Raw genomic sequence first — 23,712 nt, 5'->3', positions numbered from 1 at the left:
TAAAACTAGAAACACTTTCTACTGTAACTCGGCTACATTTCGATGTAGATTTTATTAGGGTCAAGCCGGGTTAGCTGCATACAGCCGTCTCATGGAGTCATTAACTAAATTTGCATGCAGACATAATCGGGCACAGAAACTAGTATTGGCAAAAATTAAGCGATCGTTCGTCCTTCTCGCACTTTGATGCTTGCTAGAAAGAGACAAATACACCTATTAATGGCAATACGATTATACTTGGTCAACTAGATCTTGACAGTAGAAAAAGGCGGCAAATTGAAAAATGTAGGCGCGAAGGGATATCGTCCCATAGAAAATTTGAATTTCGCGCCTTTTTTACTGACAAGATTTGGTTGACCAGCTATATACTTGGTCAACCAGATCTTGACAGTAAAAAAGGCGGCAAATTTGAAAAATGTAGGCGCGAAGGGATATCGTCCCATAGAAAATTTAAATTTCGTGCCTTTTTTTACTGACAAGATTTGGTTGACCAGCTATAGTCACCCGTGCAGGCGTTTTTACATGTGGCTTAAATGCATTTACTACTGTACGTCAATCAAACTGACATCAGTGACATATCTCTTATTAGTCTGTGAGTGACATCATGGATGTCATAAAAATATTGTAAAGTGACATTCTATGGAACTTGCTAACTATGTAAACAAAAGTCACTAGTAAATTGACATTCAGAGACAATTTTAATATGGCGGTTAGTTTACATAGTTCGCAAGTTCCATAGAATGAAACTTTATATTGTTTCTCGTTTAACTCGTTTTAGTTAAATTAATTATGTTTTGTAACTAAAAAGCTAGTAATGATTACAAAATCTTTATTTAGTTTAAAATTGTGTCGTTTTCTGAAAGTCAGGGTATTGACCATTTCTTTCATAATTTTATTTTCATTTATAGAATCAAGTGTCCCTTGATACTCAAGTTTTCCATATTTTAAGGTTTTCAGTAGTAATACTATTCCGGAACGGCGAAGAATTCGTTCGAAAGTAGATATGGAGTTGAAATGCAGAGATAACCCTGTCGTGGTGAAGTTGGATACGCCTGAATTTCATAATATTTTCACGCAGGAGGTTATAGATTTGAAGAAATTATTTGATAAATATCAGTATGAAATAAGGATTGCTGGTGGCGCAGTAAGGTATATAACGTGACTATTTCTTTAGTACTAACTTTTGCCCGCGATTTTATCAGCATAGAATCATTTGTCCTTCCCTGGGAATTAGCCTATACCTATCGGCTATATCCAATCTTAATTAGTTCCAACGGTTTCATCGTGAAGCGGTAATAGACAAACAGAGTCACTTTCGCATTTATAATATTAGTAAGGATTATTTCCCTGAGTCAAATATGGCAGTATACAATACATAGGCTAAATTGCATAATATTTGTTATTTTAGAGATTTGCTAATGGGTTTGCAACCCAAAGATCTTGATTTTGCAACACCAGCGACACCACAGCAAATGAAAGACATGTTCACAGCGGAAAACATAAGGATGATAAACATCAGTGGTGAAAAGCATGGCACCATCACTCCAAGAATCAATGACAAAGAGAACTTTGAAGTAACAACACTAAGAGTAGATCTTGTGACAGATGGGCGACATGCAGAGGTTCAGTTTACGACAGATTGGAAGCTTGATGCAAATAGAAGAGATTTGACAATCAATTCCATGTTCTTGGGTATGTATCTCTTATTGAAATTCTTATTCATTTGCTAACAAAACTGTACAATAATCATATTTCCACTTTCAGGTTTCGAAGGCAATGTATATGATTACTTTTATGGGTATGATGACTTAAAGCAGAGAAGAGTAGCTTTTGTGGGAGATGCTGATGTCAGGATAAAGGAAGACTATCTCAGAATCATGAGGTACTTCCGCTTCTATGGCAGAATAGCTGATAGGCCAGACAATCATGACAGAGAAACTCTTGAAGTTATCAGAAACAATGCAGAGGGATTGCAAAATATATCAGGAGAAAGAATCTGGATGGAGCTAAAGAAGATCCTGCAGGGCTCGTTTTCAGGAGCTCTTTTAAAGACAATATTGGATGTAGGATTAGGAAAACATATTGGTAAATATAATTTTCATATATGAGAATTTAAGAACAAACTAAAAGCATCAATTAGGCACAATATTTGCTCTTGTATTTATGTGTTGTTATATTAGAGTATATTTTTTAGGGTTGCCTATTGATCCTAACATTGAGGAGTTAGACAGAGTACTGATAAGAGGCAGGCACCTCGGCCTACATCCAATGAGTTACCTCGCTGCATTACTGCGGGATATGGATGAAGTTACAGTTTTACAAAGAAGGCTCAAGTTCTCAGGATATGACAGAGAGATGTTGTATTACATTGTAGAGCACAGAGAGAATAAAGAGGGTGCCAGGCCTTTATTGTAAGTAGACATAGTATCATAGTGACATAGTAACTTACTTATGTTTTAAAAGTTTAACAAACCAAAGAATCTGAATCTATATTTAATTTGAACTATGTTTTATTTATTTCAGGCCATATGAAAAATTAGTTCTAAACACAAAAATAAAACAAAAAGATGCTGTGGATTATGTTCGTGAAGTACTGAAATACAGAGGTGACGAAAAATTACTAGAAGAGTTTAACAGATGGGAGATACCCCGATTTCCAGTGAGCGGCAAAATCCTCAAAGATAATGGTGTGCCACCAGGAAAGATGTATGGTGCAATAATCTCTAAACTGAAAGATGTGTGGATAGACAACAACTACATGCAAACAGCAGATGACTTGGCAAAACTTATACCTGTTATTATAGAAAAAATTAACAAGAGAAAATAAAATTTTCATAGCAAGCATAATTATCTCTTTTATTTGTCTGATTTAGCCATAAAATATAATATTAAATTAACATGATTTAAACAACAATAATTTTATCTGAATCTCATACTGAAAATAAATGTCATGTTCTCAAGCAAAATTTATTTGTTGATTGACAATAAGAATGGTTACTATTTGCAATATTTGCATCTTTATTTACCTTATTGACAATCAACAAAAGCTGCCTTCACCTGAGATTGACACAAATAACATTAAACAGAGGTGCGATTGGGCGGAGTGTAGGGTTCATATCTATCACAGCCATCATCATCATCCTTGTGGTCCAAGAAGCAGCGTTTGCAGAAAAGGTACTGGCAACCAACGCAGCGCATAGTAGCATCTTCGTTGCATATTTCACAAAATGGTAGCTCATCATTGCTTGTTGGGCTCAGTTGTTCATCAAGAAGGGCTTCAGTTTTCAACTAAAAAAGATACAATATTGCTATAATAAGCATCTAAAATTTTAGCCTATTTATGGGAGATTGAATACATGAAAGTATGGGGCTGATTTTAAAGTGATTTTTTAATAGAAAGATTAAAAATATGATTTTTTGTTTTATTAAACAAGGAGAAGTACTTGGATGGACTATTTTAGATGGCTAAAATACTTATATTAAGCTTCTGTATTCTGTATATATACCTACCTTTTCTATAATCTTCTTAACAGTATCTTCTTCATCCTCTGAGGGTGTGTCTTCAGGATTAACATTTCGTGTTTGAGAAGGGCCCCCATTTCCTTTTAAACTCAGCAGTCTGGACTCCATATCATTAACCAAGCCATTGAATTCATTAATATATTTGGTATCAATGGCTGTCTTAGCTTGGTATTGCTTAAGCAAATCATCTGCTTGCTCCTGCTCTGACCTTGTATCAGGTGTTACCAGCACAGTCTGTAAAAAAGAAAAATAATTAATAACCTTCAAATCTAGATGACTTTAAGAGAGTATTACTTAGAAGAATAATAGTTGTACATGAATAATAGAGAAATTAATTTACTTTAGTTTGTAATGTAGCTACTGGTACACCTCTTAATTTCGCCAATCGCTCCAGCAGTTCAGCATCAGAAGTTGATGGCACTTCTCCTTTGATGTTTTCAAGACGCCTTGATATTTCCTCCTCAGAGGTTTTCACTTTCTCGTTTTCTTTCAACTTATGTAATCTGGCTTGTATTTCTTGATATTTTTCATTTTGTATCCTTTGTTTGTTGCTACTATCAGTGCTGGAATTATCTTTAATTGCTCCAATCCGCCTAGGTAGCAAAGAAGTTATAATAAGTAGTAGTAATCAAATTGAAATAAAAAGACAATAATCACTTTTAACCCTTTAACCGCAGTAGACATATATAAGACATACAAAATCGGGCCCATTTCGCCACTGTCTGATAAATAAGACAAAACTTCGTGTAACTTCGTCCCCCTCGGCGACACGAGCACGCTCGATGGCGTATTCTATGGCGGTTAAAAGGTTAAACTCTTACTTGAAGTATGCATCTGGTGGTTCAATCGGCTTAGCCCCTTTTGATTGTTGAGCTGCTTGCTTACATTTTACACAGACCTATAAAAGAGCGAATAGAACATTTTATGAGTCAACATTATCAATAATGATTTTTAAATATATAATGACAATGAGATTTTACCTTGGCTTCTGAATTAATTTTCTGTAAAAATATCTTGTGTTCTAAACATTTGGAGCAGTAACTGAATCCACAACCTGGGCAACCTTTCTGAAATTAAAATATGTAGACAATTTTTGCAAGTGGGTACATTTTACGTTAACATTTATTGTTCATCTATAGATTAACCAACCTCTTTACGTAATAAAGTGAAGGGCTTTGCACACGTATTACAAGACATTTTTAATATAAATTATTAGAATAAACAGTGAGTAATGTTAATGAACCATTTTTATTAGGGATTGGGATTACTGTAAACATATAGTGTCAACTTGTCAAGTGACATTGGCAGTTTGTTCGAGCCTCTGTTAAAAATACCGGTTTGTAAATTAAGATTTTCTGTTCATGATGTTAGCCATTTCCGTCAGTAGAAAAAGGCGCCAAATTTAAAAAATGTATGCACCACGTATGCACGTAGGGTTGTTTACCCAACAAAAATTTGAATTTCGAGCCTTGTTCTACTGGCAAAGTGGGTTTGTCAGTTCTATAATGCGATGAGGCCGATGAGATTTGCCGAGATTCCTTGCGAAAGCGAGAGTTGGAACAATAAGGAATACTCATTCACCTTCCATCAAACATCTATGTACAAAATATATATTTTTCTACTGACAAGATCTGGTTGACCAAGTATATATAGGTATGTGTTTAGTTTTTAATTAATATAATATAGTTTGTCAAAAGACTGTCTCATTTCAAACATAGACAGAGAGAATCATACTATGTTTGTCTTACACTAGTATTAGCACCCAAAAGAAAAGGATGAGTATAGTATTTTCTGTTCTTATTTACTGGCAATTTTGTTTGACCAACTATATGTTAATCTATAAGGTATTTGTAATATGGGCCTTGTTGCCTGATTTAAATTTCAAATAAAATATAAATAAATAAAGCTAAAGGAAAACATGAAAAGGAATTTTTGATATTCTTATTAAATAATAGTAAATTACAATCTCATATTTTAAACACCTATAATACCATTTGAAGTGATAACAAACTCAGTTGTTTTGTTAGGCAATTCAGGAGCAAACACCACAGACAGTTCTCTTACATGCAAATATTCTTGGGCAGAAGAGGATTCATTAGTTTTCAGAACTACTGTTCTTGAGGTTTTCTTTAACATCAATCGGGTTGAGACCATATTGGACCAAGCAAGACCCAAACATGGCAATATACTATCCGTCCCATCAAAGGCTGTTGTAACCTGATTAATACAAACTATAGCAATACTATATCTTTTAGCTATTTCTATCAAAGCTATTGCCAATTCTCTAAGGTCTTCAGCTCTCTGAACATAATTTGTTGTTTCAGTTCTGTGTGGTGCAGCAATTGAGTCTACAACAATTAGTGAAACTTTCTGATCATTCAAAAGTCTTGGCAACCGCACCTTCACACAGGATAGTAGTTCAGTTGGCTCTGTGACATGTTCGATAAAAATGTTCTTGCCAATGTTATCATCAAGAACATAGTTAGGAAGTGATTGCTGCATTTGTTTTAATCTTTTAACAGGAAACACATCTTCGGTGCATATGAAAACAGAACCAGAGTTGAAAGTATTTGCTGCCGCTTGAAGTCCAATTTGGGTTTTACCAGAACCACTTTCACCGAATATTTCTGTAAGGGCACCTGCCCGAAAACCACCACTTATGATCGTATCTATTGCTTCACAACCACTTGAAACTCTTGGATTTTGTCTTATTAACAACATATCACCGGTTACACTTTCTGGCGAAACACAATCAGCAACAATAGATTTAAGAAATAAAATATCATCGGTACTGAGATTTGTTAGCTTCTTTATATCCCATTTGGAAAGAATTAGAATTTCTTTTGCAGTGCAAATTCCGGCTCTGTCGATAACTTCGAATATTTTCGGAGGCAGTAATCTTCTAAGCGCGTCCATCGGATAATATATTTTAACATATAATAAATACTGTATCTTTCAAGGTTTCTTTTATATAACTGAAATATATTTAAATAATTAATTTTGATCGTATCCCCAACTTTCGTTTCGATTCGCGCCGTGCATTGTGACATTATCAAAACGTCAAAATTGTACTTTTTAAACATTTTTCTACTGTTCAAATTCCGGTTCATTTGGCCATTTTACGGTAAACCTAATTTTTAAAAGAAAAATACTATCCAAACTTTTCAAACCGGATATAGATAGGAGTTTGTTTACATGTTCGTAAGTACAGCTGTCAAATACACGTAATTATTATTCTTTTAATTATTATTATTGTAAAATGACATTGAACAGAGCCTGGCTTAAAGCAGCCTGTTTGGCTGCGATACACTTTCACCCCGCAAGGCCCGTTCACCGCGCGCGAGTCGCAATCAATGCCAGTCGAGTTGTCGCTACCGGTTACGCTACTGTTTCTCCGCCCGCACCAAGTAAAAGGAAAATGGTATGCATAATTTACCTAACTCAATAGATTTATATATTTATTGATCACTAATGGTTTAATGTTAGTATCTAATAATTTTATGACCTTTACAGGCAGACAAACTGAACCAAGATGAACGCAACAGCTTGCTTCAGCCACTGCTGAATGCTGGCTGGAAAGTGCAAAGTAACAGAGATGCCATCGAAAAAGAATTCATGTTTAAGAATTTCAATGAAGCATTTGGGTTCATGAGCAGAGTAGCATTATTAGCAGAGAAAATGGATCACCACCCAGAATGGTTCAATGTTTACAACAAAGTACAGGTAAGTTCCAAATACTTTATTTTTGAATAGTAAATAACCTGGAAGGTTGCTACAAGTTTCAAACAATTGAATGTACATACTCTCTATATTTTCCTGGTGGACTCATGCCCTCAAATCCCATGGGCATGGGTTCTCCATCAGCCAAACAAAAATCAGCCTTGAAGTTATTTCGAATTCAATTTTGAGGTTCTAAGACTCAGTTTAGATTGTTGTATTGAAGAATGAAACAAAACAGTGGAAAGGTATTATTAATGGTTTTCTGAAAATCAAGAAGTTTCTCTTATACAATGCGACAAGAAATGTTATAATATACAGGGTGCTTCCTGTAACAGGAGCAATAAATTAAACTAAAGGCTGTACTCCCCAAACTGACCAACATTTGTTCAGCAACTTTTAAAAATTATGAATTCTTTAGACTTCCTCTTTTTCATACAAAATAAATATTGCCTTCAATCAATGTACGCTGTCATCAGTGTGTTTGACGTTGCTTGTCCTGCTTTAATCATAACAAAATTTGCAATACATTGTGTCTTAGAATAAACTTTAAAGTGTAATAAAAATCAAAACACGAGTTATTTTCAAAAGTTGCTGAACAAATGTTGGTCAGTTTGAGGAGTACAGCCTACAGTTTAATTTATTGCTCCTGTTACAGGAAGCACCCTGTATAAGCTACATTTGTAATACCTAAAGAATAAGAGCCATTAACTAAATGTCCTATCTCATTAATTCCAGGTAACACTATCATCTCATGATGTTAACGGATTGAGCAAGCGAGACATCAAAATGGCTACATTTATGAACACCTTGCATCAATAGACAACAGGGCAACAGGGAACCCCTTACAGACATATTGTACTCATATTGATGTTGTTAATGATTATTTTAACTTTATCACTTGTTTACAATAAGATGTGAACTTATGTTCTTCCAATGTGATAAGGCAATAAGTGTGATGTTATTTTTAAAACAATAAAATATATTTGATGTTTAATGTAGAGTTCATTTGTGGAATTAAGTTTCCATTTTGGTGTCTCTTTGTATTGAAAGTATGTAGAACTTTATAAATACTTATGTATCTTATAATAAAACATTAACATAATCTGAAATTCTGAATACAACACAATCTTATATCTTATATAATAGCTTCCTAAGGCCCAGGTATACAAATGAAAAGTCCAAAATTTGCCAGTGAAATTTAAATTAAACCTGCCTGTAATGTTGAAAATGGAGTTGATTTTGTTTTGTTTTAAAATTGAATAAAATAAAACAAATGCAACTGTTTCAGCAACATGATTTAAATTTCATCGAAGTTAATAAGTATGACCTTAGGAGGATAGAGATTAATCATTCTGGAATATATTTGATTTGAGTAATAAAATACATAATTGTTTTGTTATACATTATTTGATTTTAAAATGTAAACATTAGACTTTCAACAGTCTTTAATTTACCCTTACAAACTATGTTTGCTGCTGGGTTTTAGCTTTATAAAAGTAACGTCTTACGTGTAAAGGCATCTTATGGCGGTTGGCGCTTACGGTATTATTAACGCCGCTCCAATACTATTGCAGTGCTATGCGACGTAAGCGCCAGCCGCCATTAGGTTATCCGTCTTTTCCCACAAAATATAAGGGTCAATTCATAACTGTCAAAAATACCTTAATTCTTATGTTACCTACAGCAACTCTGGTAACTATTGCTAGTTTATTATTATTTTAGGGGACCAACTCGGATAGATGAAATAAAAATCCGATAACTCACAACTCTCACAAGTCGTCAATACGTCAATAAAGCATCTTTTAAGTACATAGGTACCGGAGCGGCGTGTGAATCCGCATCCAATGAGAAGCCGCCTAGATGTTACGTTAGGTATGTAATAAATTTGTATGCGGGCATTACAACTACATACCTACATAACTTATTATTTGATTGCTTACCTCGATCAGATCTTGACAACATAACACGGGCACATACTTTTATCGTTAAACGGTTCAGTGTCGAACGTAGTTAATCCGGGATAAGCTCTGTCCAACGCTCGCTTGAGCTCCAGAGAGTGTTCCAAATTCCTTCCCTCACACACTATGCGCATCTGTGTAAATAAAATGTCTCAAAATCAAAAATCCAAAACGTAAAGAAATAAATCAAAATAAATAAGATAAATAGGTACGCGAACAAGAATGGGATCGGAAAGAGGAAAGGAACTGTAGTGTAGTGTTGAGGTGAAAAGTTGCAGGTATGTATGTGCCACAAGAGACCATGTTGTTTTATACCCTGTGACTTAAATGTCCCTCGCTATACTTAGAATCTTTCTTTCTCGGGTCTCAAAATTAGCACTCGCGGCAAAAACTAACATTGGCCTCTTGTTGCACAAATAAATACTGCATCTATTCAGAGTTCAGACATCTATGCTTAGCAACAATAGCTTTATAAATTTTATCATATAACATATAACTTTAGTAGATCAAACCTCTACGTGATACACGTCACTCTCGACCCACACAGCATCGCGGAAATGGCGTACCATGTTAAATCCCAGATCGGAAATCAACCTCACCAATTTGCTTAGTTCGGGCGGATTGTCTTTGATCCTCACCTGTCATTACAAAATAACTTTTAGTAATGAGTTATATACGGTCATAATTATATTGCTTGAATGTAATTTATATAATATAGGTAGGTACAATATAATAAGATTACTCTGTTTATTTTTCTCCACTCGTTAGTTCCGTTTTATTGTCTCTTGTCTATGTATGTGTATGTGACATTATTGTCTCTTATTTACAACTTCAATAGCATTAGTAACGAACAAATTCTGTCTAACCTTTTGAACGCCAAGAACACCGCCACTGCCGATGTTATGACGTCAGTGATGTTTTTGTTTATAACGTAAATCGTTCAAAGGGTTAAGCTCGTTTCATGATATTTATGTAGAAAGTAAAATGTTATTTTACATACTCTGAATTTTATAAGTCTGCCTTCTGCTGCTAGACCTCTATCCATGCATCGGGCTAGGAAACTACAGTCTATGTTTCCACCGGTGACAAGGCATACCACACTGAAAAAAATGTGGGAAAATTGCCGACAATCAATCACAATTAACTATAAACATATGCCTCAACTTCGCCAAGTAGCCGTGGACTCATTCCACGGTTGACTTGCTTTTACCTAAGGAATATTAACTTAATTACTTTCATTAATGTGCCTCTGGGAGTTAGCATGTTCTGGCTAGTATTAATATGATAACGGGACTGTCTTGGGTTTTTTCTTAGTAAACGTACATATTGAGCAGAATTAGGGGAACCACCAGATACCTTTGATATCAGTTAAGCAGTCTAGTCTTTTACCAGCCAGCAAGACATAGTGTCTTGAATCCGGGTCCCGGATTCCGGGAACCAAGTTTCTAATGAAAGTGCGAGATGGCATTCGTATGCCACGATGACATGTACCTACACCAGCGCCCTCACCACAAAGCGCTCCTGCTTTATGAGTTACTAGCCAACCCGCCCCGGCTTAGCACGGGTTAACAATTTATACATAAACCTTCCTCTTGAATCACTATCTATTTAAAAAAATCGCATCAAAATCCGTTGCGTAGTTTTAAAGATCTAAGCATACATAGGGACAGATAGACAGCGGGATGTAGTGATTGACCATTGACTAGCAGATGGAATATCAACTTATTTCTTCCTCTTGAGCTCAGGAACCATGTGTCCAATGATTGCAGCGAGTGGACAAGCACCAGTGCTCTTCACTACGAGGCCCCTACTCTATCAAGGCTATAGCATGAAGCGAACTATTTATTCATTCACTAGCAAGATGAAACTAACTTACGTCTTCGTCTTGAGCTCAGGAACCAAGTGTCCAATGATTGCAGCGAGCGGACAGGCACCAGCGCCCTCCACCACGAAGCGTTCCTGCTCTACCAGCGCTAATACTGCACGTGCTAGCCAGTCCTCCTTTACAAGCAACTGAAAATTAGAAGGAATATTACGATAGCGTTAATGAAATGAGTTATTTAACTAACCCTGGCGGAGAGTATATATCTGTAGCTGTACCTAATACCTAGTCTTTACACGCACAGATTATAACCTCTTTAACTGTGCGAACTTCATATCGTATTTCTGCAATTTGAAAATGTACGTTTACTTGCGCCTAAGTATTATCTTTAGTTACCATTTTGTCAATGACAGATTTGGCGTTGTGGAAGGCATTGACGCCTGCTCTGGTCACCTGCAGACAGTCGGCAATAGTGTTCACATCCGGAATAGTGACCGGTTCTCCGGCTTCCAGTGCTTTAGCGAACACAGGCATTAGTTCTGATTGCACGCCCTGAAAACAAACAGATTTTTAAGTTAATTGACAAAAATTTAAAATAACTGCTGATGCTGGAGGAAGATTCCGATTTAACTATTTTTGTTTGTTATTGATGTCATTAGACATCTCACGCGCATAGGGGCGCTTAGGCATTTCGCGTACACCAATCAGCGTGAGCGATCAAGGGCGTATCAAAACAAGACCAAAACTTTAACATTTTTTTAATCCAGAACCGGCCTCCCGCTTAAATGGCCGTATGACAGGATTTCTTAATCCCGTTCCTTTAATTTGTGTGTTTTTATTTTACTTTCTTTGCTTCAGTTAAAAAATCAAGTTACAGTTTCGAGATTAAAAAAAAATTAAGTCTTCGTAAGTAGCTAGGGCTTTGGAGTGATCAAGAATTTGGTAATTATATACACCGGTTGAGATTATTGCGAGTTGGGCCGGGCATCCGGAAATAAATAAGTATTTAAAATAAACAATTTACGTAAACAAGGCAGTTGGGCTTGAGCCTCTTGATGACGGTGCCCACGCTGCCGATGAGGCCGCCCGTGCCGACGGGCACCAGCACCGCGTCCACGTTGGGCACTTGCTCCAGGATCTCCAGCGCAACGGTCCCGAGTCCGGCTAGGATGTCTGGGTGGTCACGACTGCAAAATTACCTTAGTTGTTTTTGGTCAGGTCACATTTCACATTGACCATCAATTTAACAACTTAAATTGGGCCCCTAAATGATGCAGCTATGAGTGAAAGCGAGAAAGAGATATGCGCCGGACCAAGGTCGCGGTCCGGTACCTACGTCTGTCTATTAGTTTAGTGCTAATTAAGGTAGCTAATCACATCAATAAATGAGCTCGTGTTCAAAAACTTGCGATTTGCCACACCCATACGGTAAGTACTTCAATAGTTATTTGTACAACAAGAGATCAAAGTTTGATATTTCTTCGAGTGCTTATTTTGAGTCCCGTGCAAGCGAAAGATTCTATAATAGATTCACGAGCGTAGCGAGTGAATCTAATTTAGAATCTTGAGCGTAGTAAGGGACTCAAAAGCGCACGAGATGTAAATAACTTTGATCTCGTGTAGTACACAACATTTTTCACCTCAGCAGTGAGAACATATTTAGAGAACCCGAAAAATGTATTCCTTCTTCATCACTTACCTCTATTCACTCATGTTTTCTTAAGATATACCAACAATTAAATTTTCACCTCAGCAGCTCGAACAAGGGTACTTTGCTACTTAAAAACAGTGAGCAAAATCGCATTTTGCCCACTGAGTGAGCAAAACCGCATTTTGCTCATTTTGTCTCACTCAGTGAGCAAAATGCGATTTTGCTCACTGTTTTTAAGTAGCAAAGTACCCTTGTTCGAGCTGCTGAGGTGAAAATATTTTTTAGCCAATGGCAAATAAAAATTCTAACCCATTGATAAATATGAGTCCTTTTTCCTTCGCCATGGCCCGGGCTAATTTGTGTGTGTCCGCGATGTTATTCCCTCGCACCAACACCTTAGGGAAACATTGAAAAAAAAAAACACGATGTTATTCTCAATTACATAAACTTTGTCTAGTAACTAGACTAGTTTAATACGGTAGGTAGTGGTCAGGAAACTCGCAAATTACGCCAACTCTCGGCACTGAATTAAATTGGTTGTGTCGTGGAACACCAATTACTTATATGATTAGAATGCTCGTGATAGGCATATTATGGCATTTTTATTTTAACTTTCACTTTAAAGCGCGACTTAAGTCGTGTTTCAGTAACGTCTAATCGTCACATTCCTGACAAAATGTAATGGGGTCTGACATTGACCATCAGTTTTGCGACGATTGCTAACCGGCAGTTAATGGTACCTACGTACAGTCAGCCAAGAAAGTGGTCTACCACTTTACGATCATCTGACCGTACCTTAGTGGACCTACACAGTTCAGTGAAAATGCCCATAATCTTATACCTTTAAACGAGCAATTCTTGTTTATTTATTTATTTATTTATATATATATTTCGGGGATCTCGGAAACGGCTCTAACGATTTCGATGAAATTTGCTATATGGGGGTTTTCGGGGGCGAAAAATCGATCTATAGCTAGGTCTTATCTCTGGGAAAACGCGCATTTTCGAGTTTTTATATGTTTTCCGAGCGAAGCTCGTTTACCCAGATATTATATATTAAGGCTCGTAAAAATCATTAAAGAAATATGTATTTAGCATGACGTGATTGTGCTTCTTCAATGTGAAGATCTTTTGTCAAAATATAAATATAAGAAATGGAAGCACCTTAGTGCCAAGCGCGTGGATCTTCTGCAACTTCTGTATGGGAACGAAGTCAGGAAACAACGCGGTGACTGGAATATTCATGCGTGCAGCGTGGTAGGACAACGAATAGGCGTGGTTCCCGAGAGACGCAATCACTAGGCCGGCCTTCTTGTTGTCCCTCGGTATTTTGAGAAGAGCATTTGCTACCCCGCGTTCTTTATGGCTGACAACACAAAAAAAAATTCATCATACGTATTTTCTTTTTCTAAGTTGAACATAAGCAACACCTAACTACTAACTTAATAGTTATGCATTTGTTTTTACAAGGGGGCAAAGTGGTTGTATGAATGACCGTTCATTGATTTGATACCCGAACAAGCGAAATATTTGAAAATTTAACCACGAGCATAGCGAGTGGACGTATAGTGGAATTTTGAGCGTTGCGAGGGTTTTAATTCAATTCAATTATTTATTTAATTCAAATCCAAAGATCCATAATATTGTTAGTACAAGGCACGAGGCACGAGGGTGAAACAACTTTTGCCATCAAGTGAAACATAGGAAAATAATACTGTAAATTAAAATTTAACATCAAACCAAATCAAATGAACGTTATTAAATAAGTACATATATATCGTTTAAAATCATCGTCAAAGTCAATTCTACCAGCCAACATAAGGGAACAACTCAAAATTTGTATCAAATTACTTTGCCACTCTTGTGGACAAAATTCAAATTTCTCATCAGTCTTTTTTACTAAATTAACTATTTTGTCGCTCACTGTACATTTTCTTCCCCAAATTTGTGGACTTATCGAAGACAAAGTATAAACCCTTGTTAAAACAAGTGTGAAAATGATAAATATATCTGCTTACTTATAGAGTTTTTACAAGAAAATACGACGTTATATTGACACTTGTTGGTCTAATAAAGTCGATGCAGAGAGTTTACGCAGGCATAATATAATTTTTTTTTACCCTTTATGAGCTAGTGTGATATAGCACATATTAAATATGATAAGTATTAAAATGTTACCATCCGGATGGGAGGACACTTTCCATCTTGTAAATAATATTCATTGTGAACGTCTTGCTTTGATGCGAGGGCTAAAAAGGTTTACAAATGTTTCGTATTAGTTTGAAATATGTTAAAATGAAACCAGTCATATTATGTATCTTATAGTTATTCTCAATGAGTTAGTCCTTACTACACAAGGTGTCATAGGCACGTAGGGTCGTATTCGAGGTAGGGCGGCTTGGATATCTTCAAACTTTATCGTTAGGGGGTTGTCAGGGTCGCTCATTTGATCATAATTATCCTAAAATGAAGATTATTATAGTATATGTATTATTTATGTTATAATATCAGCAGAAACAAGCGAATGAATTGCTAATGCTAAATTCTGTATAAAATCTGTCGTTCCGCAATTTTATAGTTACTTATTTAGGAAACTTAATCACCCACATAACGATCTACTGAAGCTCATATGGCGCTCCTCAGCACAGGCAGATAATTTTACGCTACCTTTCTTCTTCTAATATAAATATATTATATATTCATTTGTAATAAATAATACTTACAATTCTTTTCGACATATTTTATTATATACTTATTGTGTAGAGAAGAGTAGTGTCAATAAAAGCACTAGAATTTTTGCTATTTTCGAAATGTTTGTATCGGAGTTTATATTTGATGTTTATGGTTTGATGGCTGTTTGTGTCAGAACGACGTCCACGATTTTACATGGATTTTACTAGGTATCGGCTTGGTACCTACCAGCATTAAAAACGATCAAGGCAAAGAGTATAGTAAGTAAAGTAAAGTTTTTACCACACCAGTCTATACTACTATATTCTCTTTGCAGTCTACAAATGATGCTTACGCTTAGGCCCTGTAGATTCGTACTTTCACAGGGCGTAAGCCACGGATTTAGAGTTAATAAACTGGATCGAGTACATTGACCAAAAAGTGTGTCCACATGAGAAGTCAAACTAGAGCCCTGCATCTCGTTCTAATTAGGGTGACCATAAGACATCTGTATGTGGGATATTAGGATAACATGGAATATATCAGTAGGGTGTGTCATTTTCTAAATAAAGTGAAATTTTAAATGGTCAGGTTTTTTTTCATTTGTAGTCGGCCTCTTTCGCACTCACTCATGGTATGTTCATAAAGGTAGGCTTCCCTTTTGTCCACTTCAGCTTTTTTTAAGTGTAAGCGTCATTGAAGATCTGTTTAGCAAATATGACGTTTTTTTTAAAGTTGGTGCCTTTTTTCTATTGACGGAAATGTGTCCTACCTATAAAGAATCGATGTCATATATCAATTTGACACACCTAACAAAATATTATGTATAAATGAGAGTCTGTAATGTTTAAGGAGTTAAGCACTTTGGTTTTAAATTTTGGCAATTGAAGGGATGCTTACAAAAACAACATACCTGACTACACTGGTTGATACCTGAAACGATTAACAATGTTCTTAAAAAAGTGTCAACCGGTCTAAGCAGTTATGTTGTTTTTGTAAACATCCCTTCAATTATTCTACAACAAATCTTAAATTAAACATGCCGAAATAAAGACATAAGGTACCTATTATGTTAAACTTACTTTTACATTACCTACGTTAATAATAAGAATTCTGTGAGACCGATTCAAAACGTGCCGACATCATAGTCACCCTAATGAGTTTGACAATGTTGTCTTGTATTTTTATAGTAAAATGTAATAATTGTGGCTTTCTTGTGAAACAATATTCCACAATTAGCAATTATTTCACTCCAACAACCTTTAACACAACATTTCTTCACAATTTTTAAGAAATTTTGCATTCACGTGTTTTGAAGAAATGTCATCAAGTTGGGGATACCAATTAATATTTAAAGTTACTACAAATTCTACCATACTAACATTTAGTTTTTTTTTGCTGTGTATGCGCTTGGTTTAATCAGTTAATAATATTGGCATCATAATTATTTACAAATTACTTAAAAGATATCAGAACTGTAGTCTGAATATAGCACTAAAATTGTATAAGAAGGTAATTAAATTCAGTAGTTTATTGATATAATTTCTACCACAATGGTATCTTTTTAACATTGGCAACATGTGCGAGTGAGACACAGGGCTCGGGTTTTTCTATCTCAAGTGGACCATTTTCTCTAGTCTGGTACGAACAACTTTCTGTCTCGGTGATAAGGTTCAAATTAGTATGGCAAAAAAAGTGACAACTCGCTCCAGTTTAAAAAATATAACTTCATGGCGTAAGCGTGAACGCGATGGATGTGCACAAAGGGAATATATACCTACTGGGTCAACCAAATCTTGTCAGTAAATAGGAACAAAAAAAAACTATTCGCTAGGTGCACGACTGGTGCTGCCCTCATTTTGGCGGACTTTCTACGTTAAATCTTATGGAGTAAAATTAGTTCAAGCGGCTGCCGCTAGTACTAATGCCGGACATTCCATAAGATTACCTGTGTTTGTGATGATCAGCGCCACTTCCCCCTCCACCGACTTCGCACCTTGCCAATACTCATCCTTTTCTTTTGGGTGCTAGTACTAGTGTTAGACAAAGATAGTATGATTCTCTGTCTATGTTTGCATCAAACAGACCTTTGACACACTATAGCCTCTACGTTTTACTTATGGAGGGCAAACCGTAAACCTCTAGAGTCGGACCAAAAAAAGTCTGCAGCGGATTTGATAGCCCACGCAGTGCAAGTGTTATTTATAAGTCATAATTTCATAGAAGTTTGACGTTTAAAATAACACTTGCACTGCGTGAGCTATCAAATCCGCTGCAGACTTTTCTTGGTCTGACTCTATCTACCCTCCATAGTCGCATTGTTTTTGATATTTGACAGCATATTCTTTATAAATAACCCTTAAACGCCAAATCTCCTTTTGAGATCATTTGAGATACACCTTCGTGCTTGAAGAATTACTTATACACGGTGTTTTATTCAAGTCCGTTAATTTCAAGGGTGCATCTCGTGATTAGGAAGTACATATATATGCTTACGAGCACTTGGCACTTTTGAAGTACAAACATGATCCTATCAACAAACCCAACAACAAGAAATAAAATACAGTTTGATATTATAAACTTATTTATTGATACATTTGGCTTATTTACACATGTCAATATGGAGTCTGTTTTTAGATAAGGACATAATTTTGGAAGACACACAATAATGTTGATTTACGTATTTTCACGATGTATCTTTGTTAGGTACCATTGCATTTAAGCTTACTTCAGAACTCTAATTCGTTGGCTCCTGTGATCCCACGTTGCTGGGTATAATGGGTATACAGTGCAAGTATTTTACGTGGCACGGCAGAAGAAGCATAAAAGACGATGTCAACGCAGAAGATACTATCCAGTAATAGATACTATACATCGTCGTAGTTTGGTAATTAATAGGAAGGCCTTATTATGCCACTGAGTGGGAAGTTTAATTTCAGCTATATCGTCGTTCTTTTTTTGAAATTCCATCAGATTACTTCTGCATACAAACGGGGTGCGGCGCGAGGCAGGGCCCGCGACGTGAGCCGGCTGGCTTGTCCGACTGATTCATTTCGTGGAAGTAGTATTCCTTATAGTTCTTTTTGGTAGCTTCAATAAGCTCTTTTGTGTGGTCCCACCCTCTTGTTTCTACTACAAGTTTCACCTGAAATAAGTTTTAAAAAGGTTTAAAAGCTACCTGAGGGGTAGTGAGGGTGTCGGTTAACAGGTTAACACTCTAGTGTATGCAAGGCAAATAGGCTTTTCGTTACCTACGATTTAACAATCGTACTTACCTACCTACGCAGGACCTAGTACCTACGAACGCAGACGCGTTTGAGAAATCAATTCTAATAGAAAACTTGTAGCAAAACGCTTTTGACCGTGACAAAGTAAATCTTATCACTACTACAATAGTTACTCGAAAATAAAAGCATTCAAAATTTTGTGCCTATAAAATCTAAGTTAGGTTCTATAAGGCATAGTCACTTCAGCATTCGATCCCTAACTTTTCCCATTAGCTGCACAGCTACGCTATGCTTCTCAACTATTGTTTATTGAATTATAGAATATGCAAAACAACTGATACCGTAACGCTGAACACATCTCCCTTGACCCAAGCACGCTCAGGCACACAGTCTCGCACAGTGACTCCTATCGATGTCATCAACTGGCACAGCTCCGCCAAGCCGCCCGGTCGATCGCTCACCGTCACCTGGGGGCAACCAACTGATCTATTCAAACTGCTCTTGTAGCATTCTACTTCTACGCTACTACTGACTATGACAAAGACAAATTAAAGGGAAACTATTTAAACCCCACTGACACTGTTGTTTAGTAGGTAGAGTCTGTGCGGAAAGAGAAGAGTCGTATGGAATGTATGGGGCCAATTACATTCCACGATTCTTCTTTTTCCCAACAGACTCTATTTCTATTTTATGTGTAGAAACCTTCATTTTGACCAGTCGACCTTCGGCAGCCATGCCGCGCTCCAGTGCGCGCGCCAGGATAGACGTGTCGATGTTGCCTCCCGATAAAATGCAGCATACCCTGTAAACAATTTAGTCTCATCGATTGCGAATACGTACAGTAAATTTTACATTTCTTAACCTGGAGCCCGATTCGGATTTAACAACTTGTTACGGTTTTATTTTGATACGACCTTGAATATTGCTCATGCTGATCATGCTGTATGCGAAATGAAGTGAAAATTGTACGTGAGATGCGCGAATCACTAAGACGACTGCCGAACTAGTATCAAAACCATAACAAATAGTTACATTTGAATCGACATCCTGTTTATTAAAACGTCTCTTATATATTTTCCATTTTCTTTTTTTAACGTTATCAAGAAAATTTGCTTAGCACTAACTTTTTTCCTTTGAGATTGGGAAAGAGGCCCGCCATTATAGCGGCAATGGCCACGGCACCAGCTCCTTCCACTACGAACCTGGAATTATGTATTATACAGGGGAACAATTAATCAAACCTCAAAATACTACAAGCAAAGAAATGTGTGCTGGAAAATTTACATTGAGAAAATCCTTAATCCTTGATATTTGATACCCTTGCTCGTGAGACCGTGAGACGTACTGATACACGTCTAGACTTATGTTGTTAATCTAGAGCTACCAGTGGATGGTTGCGATAAGCCTAGTATAATACTGCAATTTTAAGGAGGCCTGCATGTGCTCGAAGCAGACGAACTTTTACAGGATTAGGTATTCCGCCTCTCTCTGCACTTTCCGCGTGGCTAAACTACTCTAACTAGTAAACTGAACATAACGAGGGCATTTACTTACCTCTCTTCCTCTACGATGTGCATGATGGCTCGAGCTACCCAATCCTCTTTTACTACGACCTTTTTATAAAAAAAATGAGTTAAAAACAAATTTAATCTGCTTGATAATGATAAATGACATTGACTTTAATCGGAAGAAATAGCACTTTGCTTGTGACTGGATTGGAGGTTTGCACCTAAGTCGATACCTAAGTATATTTTATAAAAATGAGTAAAAGTTAAAATTCTGCTATAATATTAATTACCATTTTATCGAGTAGACCTTTTAAACTGTGGAATGTATTAACTCCGATGAGAGGTACACCCAGACCGTCGGCGATAGTTGAATCTATGGGCACGGCAGTTCTTTCGTTATTTTTTAACGACTCGACCATTGAGGTACATTTGTCAGTGCAAATACCCTGTAAAATTACAGCAACCATTAATATTATGTTTATATTTAAGCACAAAAAGATCTCTTTTTATTAAAGAATGCACGTGAGTCTTGAGGAAAATGGACAAAATGGCGAATGGGATACAAACTATTTCTAATACGAAGGTGTGCAGTGCGTTTGGTTTTCTCCACGAAGATGTGATGAGTGAGTGTATATTACACATTACCACAGAATAAATAATAGTAGGTACTAATAGGTACAGAAGACTCACTCTCTAACAAAACGCGTCTGTTACGATCAGCACAGATATAGCCGCTAGGTGGCGACAGCGCCACGCGCGTCCTATGGCTTTCCCCAAAATTGGTGTGGAACGCGGATGTACTTTTAGCTACCTGCAAAGCGACGAAATCGCGGAGTGAGCCACGCCTGGCCACGCGTATCAGGCGTTCGACAATGTACTGTAATTTCAGGTCTGGAAAAGGGTTTATAATGCCGACGAGGGGCTTACACTTACATATATCTCAACGTCAGGTTTGAGGTGTTTGGCAGCGGTGGCGATGCCGGCGCACAAGCTCCCGCCGCCCACGGGCACGAGGATCGCTTCTATCTCGGGAACTTGCTCTATAATCTCCAGCCCGATAGTACCCTGTCCTTCTACTATGTTCGGGTGATCGTAACTGAATGTTAATATGTTAAGTTAATATGTACACGTCTCTCCGATATAAATACAATTTCATTCATTTCAACAGAGCACTGTGAGAGCACTAATTAATATAAAATGCTAGATCGCGCGCGCTATGGCGTTCCACGGAGGTAGGAATTCCTCTAACATCACCTATGTATGCAAAAAAAAATATCTTGAAAGCGTATCAACTTTGATTTGGTTATTTAACCATCTTAAACGAGAATTTATAAAAAAAAAATGTACATTTTCTTTGGTATTCGAGTCTCAGTCTGATACGAAATTGCCAATAGCGTCGTAATAAAGGGTTATTCCAGTCCACAGAATTGGAAGTAAGTAAAGATGGCACTTTGTTCTTACCCGTTAATATACATCATATGCTTCTCCTTAGAAATTCCCATAGCAAAATGTTTCGCCTCTCCAATGTTGCCTCCGTGAAGGAGGACCTTGGCACCGTACGTCTCGCACTTAGCCCGTTTGACAATGGCGGCGTTTTTTGGCATTACGATGATGCAGGGGATACCGAGGTTGGTAGAATGCCAGCTCAATGCCAGCCCGTGGTTTCCGGTACTCGCTGCGATCACGCCGTTTTTCTTCTGATCATCTGTCAGATTCATCAGAGCGTTGCGCGCACCGCGCTCCTTGAAACTAAAAAATGAACCAAAACCAAGATAAAAACACATCGCAGTCTCTTCCAAGCAAACATTGCTAGTAAGAGAAAATTTGTTTTATTTTTAATACTGCGGGCTACAGGAAGCTGTGGGAAAAATGTAAGAGGTGGACGGTTTTATTCTAACTCGTAAAGTAGTGTACCTAAGTAGGCATTACTACACCATTCTATAAAAATCGGACTTAAATCTAGTGATGTACCTTCCAGTATATTGCAAGAATTCTTGTTTCAAATACATTTCTAAGCCTAGTCGCTCGCCCATGTTTGCCTTCTGCAAAGAGAAAAAGTGCAATGTGATGTGATAATTACTTTTACAGTACCTACATATGGTGCTACTTTCCCGCACTTAGTGCGTAAATAAGCATTTTTCGTTGCTATGTCAAATATTTAAAGGGGCATATGTACTGTAAAACGTTGTACGATACGCGTGCGAATAGGTAATCCGCAACTGGTGGCGAATTAAAACACTCCCTTCGGTCGTGTTTTAATTTATCACCACACGTTTCGAATTTCCTCTTTTCCGCACGTGTATCGTAAATAACTATTTAACTCCTCTAATAAGAAGGCATTAACTAAATTATGCATGCAATAAGAGAGCAAAGTTAGTTTTTGATGCACATTTTGATTCTGAAGTTCCGAGCGAGTAAGCGAAAGATTCTGTAATAGTAAAGAAAAATTTGCCTTTCTACTGGCCTATTAAGCCCTCCCAACTTTTGTTTGCTATTAGAGACAATAGTTTTTGGGAAATTACCGAACAAGGAGTTTTCAGGACGGATCCAACGATGCGTCTTGCGGCTGCCATGATGTCTTCAGCCTTAATTTTGCGAGGATTCGCCGGGTCACACCACTCGTCGAATTCTACGTTCTAAGAAAGAAAAACGCACTCCAGTTTTTATAACTTAGGTAGGTACTTACACATTGGAGTATTGAGCAATGACCAGTCATCCTATGTAGTGTGAAAAATGGATGATTGGCAAAAATCCTCCTTAAATAATAGTGACAGGAGATAAATCCTGCTTAAATAAAGATGTTGTTGTAGACTCTAAGTACCTAGTTTAATCATGACACAAGCACTTTATGTTTGATTCTAACGCTCTCTCTGCTTAGATGCACATTGCACAGTATATCACTGCATTTGTTGCATGCAAAAAATCCTCTAAGTCTGATGCATTGTACTCATTTGCCATGTGAACGATCTCAGCCCACTATAAATACGATTCATTTAAATTTACTAATACAAAGTATTTAAAAGTGCTCCCCAAATACTTACGTTTGCCATTTTGGTATTTTTTTTACAATTTATTTTACGAAGACATGTTAAAGAATATTTATACAAAACAAAGAATTTTGTAGATTTTCATCACCTTTTTTTTTTTTGTTAGAATGGCTTTTGCTTTACTCATATATGACACACTTCATGTTTGACAGATTTTTTTTCTGTAGCTCTTTGACAAATAGAAAAGCTTCTAAACTTCTAGACATGTAGAACCTAGTGATGTAATTCTCTTTGGATAAGGCATTAGGTTAAGGAGAAGTCTAAATCTTACCTGCATTTCAAGAGGACAAAGTTGGGACCAAAGAGTATAATAATATATATATACATACCGGAAGCGTGTGGTGTGCGTAGATGCAATATGGCTTAGGTGACTCCGTCGTATACCAAATGGGTGCAAATTTATCTTAGACGACTGTATTCGATTTCTTTAAAAAAATACGTATTACGATTTCAATACAGATTTATTTGATCATATCACAGACATCATCATCATCATCATGATTGCAGAAACTTATATTAAACTTAACACTTAAATTAATTATACAATTAATGAGTTAAACATAATTTATACCGTTCACTTTTAATGC

The 23,712-nt window shown here is 36.7% G+C and overlaps 6 protein-coding genes across 8 annotated transcripts; 2 read left to right on the top strand and 4 right to left on the bottom strand.

The window, feature by feature from the left end:
* The first annotated feature begins 756 nt into the window (after positions 1-756).
* On the top strand, positions 757-2,844 carry LOC134655925 (CCA tRNA nucleotidyltransferase 1, mitochondrial). 2 transcript variants are annotated; one of them, XM_063511432.1, is made up of 6 exons: positions 757-868; positions 950-1,149; positions 1,409-1,692; positions 1,765-2,085; positions 2,195-2,411; positions 2,524-2,844. In XM_063511432.1, exons 1-6 carry the CDS (start codon positions 815-817, stop codon positions 2,825-2,827), a joined length of 1,380 nt encoding a protein of 459 aa, XP_063367502.1. In that variant the 5' UTR covers positions 757-814; the 3' UTR covers positions 2,828-2,844. The 2 variants fall into 2 exon arrangements, with proteins under 2 accessions (XP_063367502.1, XP_063367504.1); XM_063511434.1 differs by lacking the exon at positions 757-868 and having other exon boundaries at positions 904-1,149.
* A 234-nt stretch (positions 2,845-3,078) lies between these two features.
* On the bottom strand, positions 3,079-4,233 carry LOC134656068 (abscission/NoCut checkpoint regulator). Its single transcript, XM_063511586.1, has 4 exons — positions 4,220-4,233; positions 3,863-4,115; positions 3,511-3,756; positions 3,079-3,288 (listed from the first exon to the last, which is right to left on the bottom strand). Exons 1-4 carry the CDS (start codon positions 4,231-4,233, stop codon positions 3,079-3,081), a joined length of 723 nt encoding a protein of 240 aa, XP_063367656.1.
* A 134-nt stretch (positions 4,234-4,367) lies between these two features.
* On the bottom strand, positions 4,368-15,504 carry LOC134655926 (L-threonine ammonia-lyase-like). Of its 2 annotated transcripts, XM_063511435.1 has the most exons (13): positions 15,397-15,504; positions 15,024-15,134; positions 14,852-14,922; positions 13,838-14,039; positions 12,983-13,068; positions 12,047-12,209; positions 11,419-11,574; positions 11,077-11,213; positions 10,201-10,300; positions 9,713-9,838; positions 9,183-9,334; positions 4,503-4,589; positions 4,368-4,420 (listed from the first exon to the last, which is right to left on the bottom strand). In XM_063511435.1, exons 1-11 carry the CDS (start codon positions 15,409-15,411, stop codon positions 9,188-9,190), a joined length of 1,314 nt encoding a protein of 437 aa, XP_063367505.1. In that variant the 5' UTR covers positions 15,412-15,504; the 3' UTR covers positions 4,368-4,420; positions 4,503-4,589; positions 9,183-9,187. The 2 variants fall into 2 exon arrangements, with proteins under 2 accessions (XP_063367505.1, XP_063367506.1); XM_063511436.1 differs by lacking the exon at positions 9,713-9,838.
* Positions 5,450-6,480, bottom strand: LOC134655643 (DNA repair protein XRCC3). Its single transcript, XM_063511079.1, has one exon. It carries the CDS (start codon positions 6,436-6,438, stop codon positions 5,497-5,499), a length of 942 nt encoding a protein of 313 aa, XP_063367149.1. The 5' UTR covers positions 6,439-6,480; the 3' UTR covers positions 5,450-5,496.
* On the top strand, positions 6,771-8,237 carry LOC134655987 (pterin-4-alpha-carbinolamine dehydratase). The gene is made up of 3 exons (XM_063511502.1): positions 6,771-6,943; positions 7,036-7,245; positions 7,978-8,237. Exons 1-3 carry the CDS (start codon positions 6,782-6,784, stop codon positions 8,059-8,061), a joined length of 456 nt encoding a protein of 151 aa, XP_063367572.1. The 5' UTR covers positions 6,771-6,781; the 3' UTR covers positions 8,062-8,237.
* Positions 15,505-18,224: 2,720 nt separating the features above from the next.
* LOC134655873 (L-threonine ammonia-lyase-like) lies at positions 18,225-23,217 on the bottom strand. Its single transcript, XM_063511362.1, has 11 exons — positions 23,120-23,217; positions 22,601-22,714; positions 22,050-22,120; positions 21,540-21,827; positions 21,012-21,174; positions 20,369-20,524; positions 20,125-20,183; positions 19,695-19,772; positions 19,273-19,372; positions 18,912-19,037; positions 18,225-18,488 (listed from the first exon to the last, which is right to left on the bottom strand). The coding sequence occupies exons 1-11, from the start codon at positions 23,126-23,128 to the stop codon at positions 18,318-18,320; spliced, it is 1,335 nt and encodes a 444-aa protein (XP_063367432.1). The 5' UTR covers positions 23,129-23,217; the 3' UTR covers positions 18,225-18,317.
* Between the last annotated feature and the right edge of the window lie 495 nt (positions 23,218-23,712).

Source organism: Cydia amplana, chromosome 17, assembly GCF_948474715.1.
Source record: "Cydia amplana chromosome 17, ilCydAmpl1.1, whole genome shotgun sequence".
NCBI lineage: Eukaryota > Metazoa > Arthropoda > Insecta > Lepidoptera > Tortricidae > Cydia > Cydia amplana.
The sequence above is the reverse complement of the archived record's forward strand: the minus strand, read 5'-3'. Positions and strand labels throughout refer to the sequence as shown.